General features: G+C 34.6%; 1 protein-coding gene across 1 annotated transcript in view; it reads left to right on the top strand.

Annotated features, from left to right (window-relative positions):
• The window catches only part of ARHGAP10 (Rho GTPase activating protein 10), a 95,826-nt gene that overhangs the window by 72,640 nt on the left and 9,949 nt on the right, over positions 1–13,237 (top strand). The window contains exons 20-22 of the mRNA XM_081959112.1: positions 1,967–2,105; positions 8,262–8,393; positions 10,206–10,285. Coding sequence (XP_081815238.1) covers positions 1,967–2,105; positions 8,262–8,393; positions 10,206–10,285 — 351 coding nt within the window. The remainder of the gene's footprint in view (positions 1–1,966; positions 2,106–8,261; positions 8,394–10,205; positions 10,286–13,237) is intronic.

The following is a 13,237-nucleotide window of genomic DNA, read 5'->3' as shown; positions in this document are numbered from 1 at the left end:
TATGCTTATATGCTGCTCTAAGCTTTATTAACTAATGGTAGAGAGTAAAAGTATATAAATTTTTGAATTTTGTATGCACAAAGGCTCACTTAAATGAGATATTTGCTAAAATATGTAAAGTAGATAATAGTTCTTTAACACTTCCTTGAAAAGGATTTTTGCTTTAATGAAGGAGCTGGCCATCTGGTGTCGTCCTGCAAAAAAGAAAAAAAAAAGAATGCCCTGATTTATTTTTTATATTATAATGCACTGTTTTTTGCAATGCAACTTTTTTATACTAATAATAATAATAAAAAGAAGTCATTTGCCTAATTTAATTACTTATTTACCTATGGCTCAAGGAACACTGAGTTTAAGAATAATTCTAAAAATTAAAATGATTTCCAAGCTTTCTTTATCATTGCAGAAATAGTTTTATAGTTAATACTAGTGCATGTATATATAATTATTATATTTATACCTGTCCTAGCCACTGAGCCACAAAAGAACTATATTTTTTCCCACTGTGCTTAAAGGCAGCATATAGAATCAGATATAGTGACTTTTGAATATGACCAGACCAGAATACCTGTTTATTTAAGGAATAGTAAAGCAACTAATAATAATTTTGATTCAAATTGCCAATAACAGCTGTTTATAATTTAAAATACACTTTTTTTAACTTTTTATTCTCTCTTACTTTGTATTGTTCCTCATAACTGGTATTTCTACCATTCTGTTCTAATTCTAGCTGAGTTACAGTATATATATTTTGCTATTACATTTATCTAAATAAAAATATTAGAAAGATAAGCTTCAGATCAAATTTTGAAGTGCTGTGTGCTTTTAAATGGTAAGAGAATGAATTCCTTAAAAACTACCCAGAAGTCTTTTGCAAGGTATCTGTAAAAAGATTTTGTTACAGTATTGATGTTTTGATTACACATTGGAATATGTAAACATTGTTTCAACTTGAATTAATTTAATGCAGCCAATTTGTACATTCTAGTGATAATTGTCAAGAGGAAAATAATCAGGTAAAAGCATGTTGCTAAGCCTGAAGTTAAGATGATTATTTTGGATATTAAAATGAGTGTATAAACGGCTGGCTGTCCAGTTATATAACAAAGGTTATATATTAAAAATGTATACAGGATTCTTTTTCACTTCCAATGTACAGCAGTTCCATACGTTTTTTAAAAGAGGTAGCCCTCAATTTACAGCCATTCATTTAGTGACCAACAGCACTGAAAAATGTGACTTATGACCATTTTTCACATTTACAAACATTGCAACAGCCCCTTAGTCATGTGATTAGAATTCAGACACTTGGCAACTGGCATGTATTTATGATGATTGTAGTGTCCTGGGGTCATGTGATCACCTTTTGCAACCTCTGACAAGCAAAATCAATGGACAAGATTCACTTAACAACCAAGTTACTAATTTAACAGCTGCAGTGATTCACTTATCAACTGTGGCAAGAAAGATCATAAAATTGGGCAAATCTCATTTAACAACAGTTTTGCTTAGCAACAGAAATGTTGGTCTCAATTGTAGCCATAAGCCTAGGACTGCCTGTATGCATTTATCTTAAATGGCTTACAAGTTAATATAATTCAAATGACTGGAATCCTTAAAGCATTTAAAGAGCCATGGTGGTGCAGTGGTTAGAATGCAATACTGCAGGCTACTTCTGCTGACTGCTGGCTGACTGCAATATGGGAGTTCGAATCTCACCAGACTCAAGGTTTACCAGCCTTCCGAGATCGGTAAAATGCGGACCCAGATTATTGAGGGCAATATGCTGACTCTGTAAACCGCTTAGAGAGGGCTGTAAAGCACTGTGAAGCGCTATATAAGTCAAAATGCTATTGCTATTTTCACAAAAGTTAGATTTCAGAGGAATGTTGGGTGACTTATATTTTGCATAATAACTATGCTATATTTTTAAAATGGAAGCAGTTAAATTATATTTATTTTTCAGGTGACAATCTTAGCCCTGCCAAAGAATGCACACGCTCAGGTAGCATGGATTCCCTGTCTTCTCAGTCTCCCACAACCGCTGCTCCTACCAGCCCTCAAGACACAGAGAAAAATAATCTCATAACTGACAGTGGTAATTCGTAAGTACTTATTTTTTTGTTTGAAAACCTATCTGCTGTACCAAAAACTTGTAAAGTACAGATTTCTTGTTTTCTTAAAGTATTTGTAAGTACCAGAAATGTGGAAAGCAATTTTATTAGTTCCTTTTTAGGTTCAATACAACAGAGTTTAACTTATTTCTTTAGATTTAATTATTAAAAATGATATTGCAAATTCTTGATTGCTTAGAGTCCCTTCAAAATTTCTTTTAAAACATTTAATTTTGTTTTAAAAAGGGACGTTACTTGCATTTTAAACATATAGATAGTCAACAGTAGCTGAAATTATATTGGGTTCTTTTAGAAGTTTGTAGTGTATCGTCTTGCATAGAGGGGAGCCCCTTAAAGTTAGATGTTTACTTCATAATTTCTCATCTCTTTGGCAGAGGAAGGTAAACGTTCTGTGTATCTATTCAGTCCAGTCCCCCTGATCCCTCACCAATATATTTAATACCGTAAGTGTTTTCTTCCTAATTGTCACAGCAGGAGATATCAGTTAGATGGTCTTTACTGGTTTTGGAAAAGCTAAACAGGATTATGCCTGTTAAATTCACGTAGAAGAGACCACCAGAAAATCCAGAGTTATGAGCTATACTGTACAGTTCTCCTCTCCTACTCTCCTCCCCCCCCCAAAAAAAGGTTAAGGTAATCACTTCTATATTGTTTCCAAGAAAGCTTTATGGACATACCCATGTAATCCCCAGGATTTATGTTCCTTTCAACATTTCAACCTGAGTCCTAATTAATCCATAGGTTTTCACAGGAATTTTTGTCCCATTAACATTTTGATTACTAATAATTTGCATTTAGGAAATTTCGTCAGGATGTTCCTATTTTAGAAATTACAGAGAAGCACAATGTATTTTTGTGATTAACATGAAGCTTTTAAGGAGAAATAAAGCATTTCCTGCAGAGCAATGTTTTTTTCTTCCCGCACCCAGTAATATTCAATCTAAAAATTCACCTCTGTGTGCAATCATTTGAAAAAGAAAAAAGTGGAATCACAGTGACAGCCACAGAGGAAGATTGAAGACTTTGCAGTTGCATAGACTTTTTTGTAGTGCAGCCCAGGGTAAGATTCTATTCTGGGTTAAGCTTTACATGAAAAGTGCAATTCACTTTTAAAAGGAGTGAACCTTTTACTGCCATTCAGAACACCCAGAAGAAAACCTGCCTAAGCTCGTTGCTTATTAAAATTTTACATTACAATTATGATAAAGATCTCATCTGATTATGCTTTTAGGCCTTCTAAAAGCATTCTCCTCCTTCCGCCATCTCTATAGTCAGTGTAATTCATACTTGACAAATTTCCTATATAACTTTTTGCCTCATATCATATACAGATTTTGGTTGACAAGTGTTTATGTCATTCAAAATAAGACAAATGAAATCCATGTATTTAATACAGTATATTATGAGATTTCAATTAAAACATGTAAAAATTTTATTCAATAATATTCAGTATATTGTTCAACATATATAATATTCAGTACACTAAATATTTTGGACACTTGAACTTCAGTAATATTAATTCCATTTTCAGCATATTGTTAATGTTTAAATTTCAACATGATAAAAATTGGAAGATGCCATATGATTAAAATTTGGTAGTTTAAGACAATGCACCAAATTAATGACACACTATCAAATAATGTTAGAAGAAAAAAATATATTAAAAAAAAAGCAATGATCTGTACAGTGTGGCTTAATTCAAGTTTCATACAGTTGAATGGAATGTACTACAAAGCACGCAAACATGCTATAAATGAGCTAGCATACAGTACATAATATTCTTTAAGGTTTCATTGCCACGGAGTTGAAAATGTATGTAACTCAACTCAGTACTGATGAAAGTCAAGGAATATATTACGTTTTTAAAAAAAATATCAATGTGGCTAACAATGTTTTTATATAAAACTAGGATATAAATTACAAGCACAGTTTGAAAAAAAAATAGCTGTAGAATTTGTAGAAGTCTACATTTGATAGAAGAGATTCATGTTTACAAAATCTTTTACATGCCCTATCTTGGGAGAACAGAATTGGTCTATCTCCAACATGGTGAAGAAATGATGGTCTTGTCCAGAAGGGGAACATTCAACAGGGCCTTTTCTGGACAATTTAACATGATTCAGGCTACTAACAGGAAAGGGAGTTCTTTAATTCGGCATGCCCTAAGTGTGGTAGCACTCTAAAAAGATCAACACCAGCTCCTAAAATTATAGTACCTAGTGCAGATCTTAGATCAGTTTTCCTAGGATTGTTCGATCACATCCTTTTTTTCACATTTTACACCAGTTATAACTTTCATATACTTTTCAAGCATAATCCCTTGTGGGGTCTATAACAGTAATCAAAAAAGGATGTTAGCACGGCTAAGCATTACCAATGTTGAGCTACCAGCTCAAAAAGAATTTTGCAAGGGTGCCCAGCTGACACCTTGAGTCCAATGACAACTGAAATCAGGTCAAATTCCCAGATTGTGAGCCTGCTGTTTCCAGATGTACAGCCCTTTTAAAATCAGGCTGAACCTCAGTCCCTCTATTCCAGTTCTTCTTTACCATCAGCACTTCTGTCTTAGCAAAAGGTGAAAAAGCATTTTTTAAAGAAATTATAATTACATTATCATTACAACTCTGTTTTCCTTTTTCATTTTTATTCCTGCTAGTTAATAATTATTGTGCTGAAGCTAGTTTTTAGGAACCACTTTTTTGGGAAGGTAGTGCTCTGCGATGTCATGAGGGCCACATAACCATGGAAACGTCTTCGGACAGCACTGACAAAATGGCCTTTAATAAAAAAAAAATCTTTTTTTTAGTAAAAGTTATAAATCCGATGTATTGTTGTTAAAAGTATGTGCTCCAAAACCCCATTCTTGCCCTTTGAAGTACTTAAAGTATTTTCCTACCTTTTTTCTTTCATTACTGAAGAACAGTTTTTTTTTAAATACTAATTTATATACATCTTACATTTTATATCATATCTATTTATACTATATAGAGCAGTTTTTAAATCTCTCTCTCTCTCTCTCACACACACACACACACACACACACACACACACACACACACACACACACATAAAAGGCAAGTACACTCATCAAGAAATTTCCAGAACTCCAAAGCCTACAAACTTGAAATTTGGCATGGATGTTCCTCTTGGCTTCTAGGTGCTTGCTAAGAAAGGATTTGTCAAAATGACCATGAGATCATTAGTATTTCTTATACAGTAATTAACACCCTCTGATGTTAAGGAGTTAGACATTCTATTCCCTCTCCCCACCTGAAAAGAACTCTGTTTCAACTGCCAGTTGCCTTGTCTTAACACTCTCTGATGCTAAGGAGTTAGACATTGTACTCCCTCTCCCCACCGGAAAAGAACTCTGTTCCAACTGCCAGTTGCCTCACATTCCGTTACCTCAGTTCAAACTGGCAGACATTCTACTCCTTCACTCAGTTGCGGTCTGGGGCTCCTTACAGCACTAAACGTTGGTATCACCAAAATGTCTATGGCTTCCACCTATGGAACTGCTTCTGAATTCAAGGCGGCAGGAGCGATATTCCCTTATGCGTTTCTATCGCCGACCACCACTGAGCCAATGGATTGAACTGGAGTAAACCGAATTTCTGCTGCATTGCCTGATCACATAGTTTTGTCGCTAAGCACTGGTATCCAGCTAGTTCTTGATATATGCCCTTTCCATGATTAAGTTGAAATTTAAGATATGAAGATTGAAAAAATAAGTAATCAGTAGTTTGCTATGATAAAAAAATGCATAACTAGATAAAACAAATAATTGTATCATTTTTTAACAGAATTAAAATGTTTAACTTTTTCAAACTTCTCAAGAAGAATACCAATAATATACATCAACTTTATATTAATTTTAGATTTTTTTTTAATTTCTTGCTCTTATAAAGTTTTATGGTGTTTTATGGGTAAGAAAGTCCTTATTGGATTGGTTTCAGCTTTAGCTGTTTACTATATTTGTACTAGTTAGTGTCTGTTTATCGATCTTTCTGTCTGTACTCAATCCATCCATCTCTATGCTTAAATAGATTAAGAAATAGGTATGAAATATTGTCATGAGTATACCTGGAATTTATCAACAATATGCTATTGCAATGTAGACTGATCATACTGTAGATACATGCATATTTTAATTTTTGTATGTAATGGATCTTGTCTGTCTTAATTTCCTTTTTAATCAAAATAAATAGCCACTGACGTTAAAATATAAAATCCAATTATTGCCCAAGTAATATTGGTTAAAGAAAAGTCATTATCTTATTTATTTATTTATTTATTTATTGTTTTATTTGACAGCATATGTTCCCACTCAATGTAAAATACTTTACATGCAAGAAACATTTATATCTTTGTTCCTTTATTTAGGTTTAATAGAATTGTGGAATTGTGTGCCTTCTGTAAACAAAGACAGGTTATGCTGTTCTATGGAACAAAATACACTTGCCCAAAAGTTGGTGTAAAATCTTTCCTTGGCCTTTGTCTTCCGCTTTCCTTGCTCACTGATTCTTGAGATAAAGGAATTCTATTTAGCAAGGTTACCTTGGCAACAAGTCAGATAATATCCAATAAACTTTCTTTTCCAGTATTTAGTTGCTGAATATCAGTTAAGAGTCTAATTTAATTTTGTCAAGTTTCCAAGTTGTCCTTTTGAAAATGGAATTATACCTTATAATTTTTCCTTGTCAAAGAAAAATGACCAGCAAATAGTATTTTCTTCTTTAATAGTTTTCCACATTCATCCTTAATTACTATTTTTTTCATATAAGCTACCATATTGCTTTTTAATACTTTACTTTACTATAATATTTATCTTCATGAATTACCAATTCATAAGCCAAGTACAGAAACTTAATTTACTTTTTCTAATTGCTGAATCTCAATCTTCTATTTTAAAAGGGAAGTGGGGGTATTTTTTCTAATAAATATTTGATAGAAGACAGACTCTTTTCACACAAAAAGATTTCACAATACTTTCCCCCCCCCAAAAAAAAAGGGTTTTCTTTGGCTTATTGTTAACTATGAACATTACATAAGAAGTAAAATAAAAATAGAATAGAATAAAAATAATAAAATAAAATAAAAAGCTTGAGTGCACACTTGCCATTTTGACTTTTCCCTGAACTTCTCATATATATCCGGAAACATACTTTTCCCACTAGTCTAATAAGGTTAAATATTTCATAAAGCCAAGCTAATGTTTGATACCGTGTTTCCCCGAAAATATGACCTGTCCTGAAACTAACGCCTTGCCACATTTTTCGCATATACAAAAATATAAGCCCACCCCTGAAAATAAGTCCCCTGGACAACCCCTCCCTCCGGCCAGGCAGAGCACTGCTCACCGACCTAGCGGTATCCCAAAGGCGCCAAGCCACGGGAGCTGGGGGGAAAGGCACTCACGTTACTTGGTGCCTTCAGGATACCACTAGGTTGGGAAGCGGCAGAGAGTCTTCCGTACAGAGAGTCTTCTGTACAGAGAGTCTTCCAGACAGAGAGTCTTCCAGCAGCCAGCCCACAACCATAGAGCGCACTCCTAGAGCGGCCGCTGCTGGAAGACTCGTCAGCTGAGTTTTGGAGTTTGGAAGCCGGAGAAGAAGTTATGGTCAGAGCGCGGCGGAGGCAGAAAAGGTGCTCACGCAACCCCCCTCTCCAGCCAGGCAGAGCTCCATGCACTGACCTAGGAGGTATCCCAAATGTTCCAAGCCACGGGAGCTGGGGAGTGGGCTGAGCGCCACGTGCCTTGGCGCCTTAGGGATACTCCCTAGGTTAGTGAATGGTGCTCTGCCCTGCTGGAGAGGGAGTTTGCCGGGTGGCTGCTCATGAGCGTGGTCACCTCATGGCTGCTTCGCCCCTAAGGCTATGCCCAGCTCTTCGGGAGCCAGTTCGCAAGGGAGCAGCTGCCCGGCAACCCCAAAACAATAAGCCCTCCCCCTATAATAAACTCAAGGCCATATTTTGTGGGGCAAAAGAATTTTTGGGGAAACACGGTAGATGTTTTAGAACACATATTATAATGACTGAAGTTAATAATATCATTGATTTTACAGATTTTAGAACTAAATAGAGGTTGCATTAAAATAATAAATTATTCTCATAAAATTATTTCAGATCCAGTGAGGTTCATTCATCAATGGTTTCCTGGATAAATCTAAAGTCAAGTACAGCACAAAGTCCAGTTACAACAAACCTATCATTTTTATTTCCGTCCTCTGCTACAGAGACTGACAGACCAGTTGGAAGGTAATACTGGAATATTAATTTATTTTCACTGTACTTTATCTCTTATTACATAACAGAAACAGGATTGCTCTTTTCTGTTCTAACAATTAGCATAGACATAATTGTTTTTTGATAGTTAAACTGTTTATGGTCATAATATGTTCCCATTCATAATTCAAAGCAGAATAGACATAGACTTTAAGGACAAGGTTCAACTCTGGTCACATTGAATGAAATTTTTTCTCTCAGGATACAATAATATATTAAAGACTATAATTTGCTTGTAATTTCCCAGCCAGTCCACTGAAAAGCCCTCTGATCAGTCATGTCTTAGTAAAAAAAAAAAAAATGGAAGTCATCCCCGTAGTATGCAGGACTGAGAAAGGAGGGTGAGAATACTGAATTGTATACCAGAGAATGGGAAATTAAGATAATGGAATATTTTCCTGAAAAAAATCTTTCTTATAGATAAAATAAGGAGGCCTTTATTTTGTTACGACAGAAAGACAATGAGATCAAATAAATTTTACCAAATGTTGCTAAGGATTTAAAAATGTTGCATTTTAAATTCCATAGTTGGAGGTAATTGCTGAAATGAAAAATGGTATAAAAATTGAATAGTATAATATAACACGAGGCAACGTCTTCATTAGTCCTTCATTAATGAGCTTTAGTTTTCACTTAATGATGGTAAGTAGGACTGGAATTTCCAGTACTAAATGATATGGTCGTAAACTCAGGTATCACGCGACCCTGCTGCATTAAGTGATTGCAACTTCTGATCTCCAGCCAGCTTTCCCATTGACTTGGTGGGAAACTGGCAGGGAATGTTGCAAATCATGGTTGCATGACCACAAGATATTGCAATATTGTAATCAAGAGGTGGGGGCCGATTACCCAGATTGTTATCACATGACCATTTGAGACCTGCACCAGCCAGAACCTCAAGAGCTAGTCATAATTACTACAGTGCTCTTGCCAGTTGGAACACGTTGTTAAGTGAGCATTACCTGTACTGACTTCATATATTTAATGGGAAAAATCTTTATATGTTTAAATGTTCCTTTTGCAAGTACTAGGATGTTTTTTTATATATTCATATAAATATGACATTTATAATTTTAAGAGAAAATGATTATAATGGTTTTCAGTTTCTTCATGCTTAACAGCCAAAATACTATTTTTATTTAATGTGTCAAGTGCTACAGTGAGTATATCCTAATCAGTCTTTAATACAAATTTGATTTTTAGCTACAGTTAGTATCAAAAAAACTATGCAATTACAACTACACCAACTAAAATGTAGAAATCATTTTATTGACCTTCAGCAAACAGGCTCCTGCATACTTCGTCATTTGCTTTAGGGAAAGCTAATTATGGGCAAATCCATAAAAGAAAATGGATGAATAATGCTGAAAGATGTGCATAGCATGAGTGAAGCCCATGCTTCACTCAAAACATTAATCCTCCCCTGAATAAAAAAAAATTAACACTACCATCAATTGAGACAGCAGCAATTCCATGTTTCAAATGACACTTGAAACAAATAGGATTATTGATTAGCCACAGAAAATGCACTGATAATTTCAGCAGACCAAGAAATGCATTCATAGATAGATGAAGTCTTTGAACCATAGGTTTCTTCTTGCGCTGGTCTTGCATCTTCTGCATTAACTACTGATTATTGTTTTTGTAGATAAATACACACACATACACATCGACAATGGCTCTTTTCTTGTATGACTGGAATCAATATTATTTCCTTTTATTGTCATGTAAAATTGAGGGCTTGTAAATAATTGTGCAACTTTCTCCCCCCAACATTGTCAATAGAAAAGCCAGGGCCGTATATCCATGTGAAGCAGAGCATAGTTCTGAGCTGTCTTTTCAAACCGGTGCAGTTTTTGAAGATGGTAAGTAGTTATCACTTTTATAATCCTACAAATATGGCCATCTTTTAGAAAGTGGACATGTAAATATCACATGGTCTCCCTAAATGGTGATTGGCACAATACATGCAGCATCCATTGTAAGCATATGTGTTCCTGAGCCAATGTCTGGTGAAGCTTAAAAAAAATCGCCTTAAGACAATCTGTGCACAGCTTGGATTTAATCTTATTTGAACATTTAAGGGAACATAAGGAATTTTTTCATGCAACTGGCCGGTGGATCAAAGTAGAACTTGAGAGATACAAAGAATTTAATTGGAGATCCACATTAGCCATGGTTTTTTACCTCTTACTTTGTTGCTACATTGTAAAAATACATTGTAAGGATGCAGTTTTTCTATTTACATTTCCTTTTAACGTACAGCAGTTTTTCGTAATCTAGCCCTCTTAATCTGTAGATTTCTAATCATTAGCCACTAAAATGGAAATCCGGAGAGCTTTTGAAGCAAAATATCTGTAGGATACTAATTTGGGAAAGGCTTAGTGAAACTTGGTAAAAATGAACTACATTTTTGAACATACAATGGTACTTTGATAAAATCAATATTCATTCAATAAATAGGGCTTTATCTTACACATTTAATAATATGTAAGAACTAGGTTTGGGAAAGTGTGGAGTCACTTCTCATACTACATAGACTATAATGAGAAATCCACGGTACAAATTCAGTCATGTTGAATGAACCAGATTAAAGAACATCTCTATTGACCCTTTGATTATGATAAGGTCAAGAAACAGAATTCCTGGATTTCAGGAATGCACATTATAGTTATAAAATAGAATAATAGAAAGTAGGAAGCCATATTATTTTGAACTAAATCAAGGAGTTTATTTGAAATCCAATAAATTTAGGAATTATTTTTCTTATTATTTTATTTTAATTATTTAATTATTTTAATTATTTTAAGAGTTTTTTTCTCATTGTTTCCATGTTCTCAGAGCTGAATTGTTATATTTTTCCCTTAATGGTTCATTACTCCCTTCCCAGATTCCAAGGCCAGTTCTTCAGTTGTTTATTGGAAATCTTGTAGTTCTAATATTTTCTATCAACTCCAAGTTACTTCTTGTTGTGATAAGTACATGCTCACATAGGATTCCTTTTATACAATATTGAGTTGTACTTCTCAAATCCCATTCTTTCATAGAATGAAAGAAATACCTTGGATTTGAGTAAAGAAAAAATGGAACCAAAACAGAATATGCTTTTCAACCCTGACAACTTTTCAAAATAATTGTTTTCAGGTACTATGTAAAGGAATAAATTGATTATTTCACAGTATTAAGAAAGGAGGAGTAGATTGTCCCAAAGATGCTTTTTCAAAAGTCAATTGGACTTACTTTATTTCTCATCCAAGAAGCTTCTTTGGTTCTTGCTGAATGGTAGAGAATGGAAGAATTATTCCTTGCAGTTGGCCTGGTTGTTAGCACTCTTTGAGTGCTAAAATAGATAATTGAGAATCTCCATAGACAAGGAGTGGGTTGATGATGGTAATATAGAAGATCCTTAGGTCAATCTAAAGTAATATAATTTTTATAGCTTTATTAGAGCATAGATATGAGCAAAGATATGGTTTCCTAAAAAAATATGCACCCCAGACTTTCATAAATATAGGAAAGTGTTAGGGTGTATATATAAGAAGAATGTTTGTCCCACACGCTACAGGGGAGATATGATCCAGGTCCCCTTCTTGAAACAGTATAATCTGATGGGACCACAGGGCATGCCTTCTCCATTATGGCACCTGTCCTGTGGAACAGTGTTACACCCTGAGATTGACTAATTTTGACCTTCCTAGTCTTTAGGAAGGCCTTGAAAACTAGATGGTCCTTCAGGATGTGGATCGGGATGTTGATATCCTATAAGGTGTGAAATAACTCGTGTCCCCCAATTGAATGCATTACTCTTGTGACTTGTTAGTTGTTTTACAGAGTTTATTATATTTTGTTTATTTTTATATGTGTGTGTGTGTGTGTGCGAGAGAGAGAGAGAGAGAGAGAGAGAGAGAGAGAGAGAGAGAGAGAGAGAGAGAGAGAGAGAGAGAGAGAGTGTTTGGCAGCTGTATAAGTATTTTCAATCTATCAATCAATCAAAATAGCATTCCATCTAAGTTTAAAGTCAGCTTATGTTTCTAAATCCTGAGCTTACTTAGCATTTATCCCAGAAGCAATAAGAATGTCCTGCATGGGTAGTTCTACTTTTATTTTGTCACAGAATATTTTATTTTTTGTGTTGCAAAAAGAAAACATTTCATAAGAGAAAACCAACATCCAGGATGACTTGATCTACTAACCACAAGCAGCAACTCTTCTTTTAATTCAAATGTTCAACCGTTGTCTTAAAGGTGGCATTTCCAACTTACATCATTCAGCTTGCAACTGAAGAAGGTGCTTCTGGAACATAGGGCAATTATATAATATGATGCTTTTTTTTCTCAAAGAAGCTACATTCCTTCGTTATACTTGTCTTCTGCCAGAAAAGATGGCAATTGGCTCAAATACAAGAGAAAGCTAACACTTCTATATCTGTAGACTTAACTCCCTTTTTGGCAGTTGTTAACTGGTGGATAGCAGCAGAAACAGTAATGAATTACACATCAACTGTTTGCATGCCTCTCTTTTTTTTAATGTAAAATCCTGAATGCAAGCTATAACACATTGGTAACTTTATAATGAGGAAAAAGTCAGGGTGGTAGTGAGCATTAAGGGGAGAAAAATTCTTTCTGATAAAGAATATTTTGTGACTAACCATACTCATCCAATATCTGTTACATTATATCAATGCCCAAACTATTACCGGTATATCTCAGAATTGCTTTGTGCTCCAAGTGGGTGCCTACACTGAGGTAATAGATTAGATAAGATTATAGCTTGATTGATTAGCCTATAGGCCATATCAAAACACAAGGTTCAATAGA

This window comes from Natrix helvetica (assembly GCF_964273705.1).
Source record: "Natrix helvetica genome assembly, chromosome: 7".
NCBI lineage: Eukaryota > Metazoa > Chordata > Lepidosauria > Squamata > Natricidae > Natrix > Natrix helvetica.
Note: the sequence above shows the minus strand (reverse complement) of the source record. Positions and strands in the feature narration are given on the sequence as shown.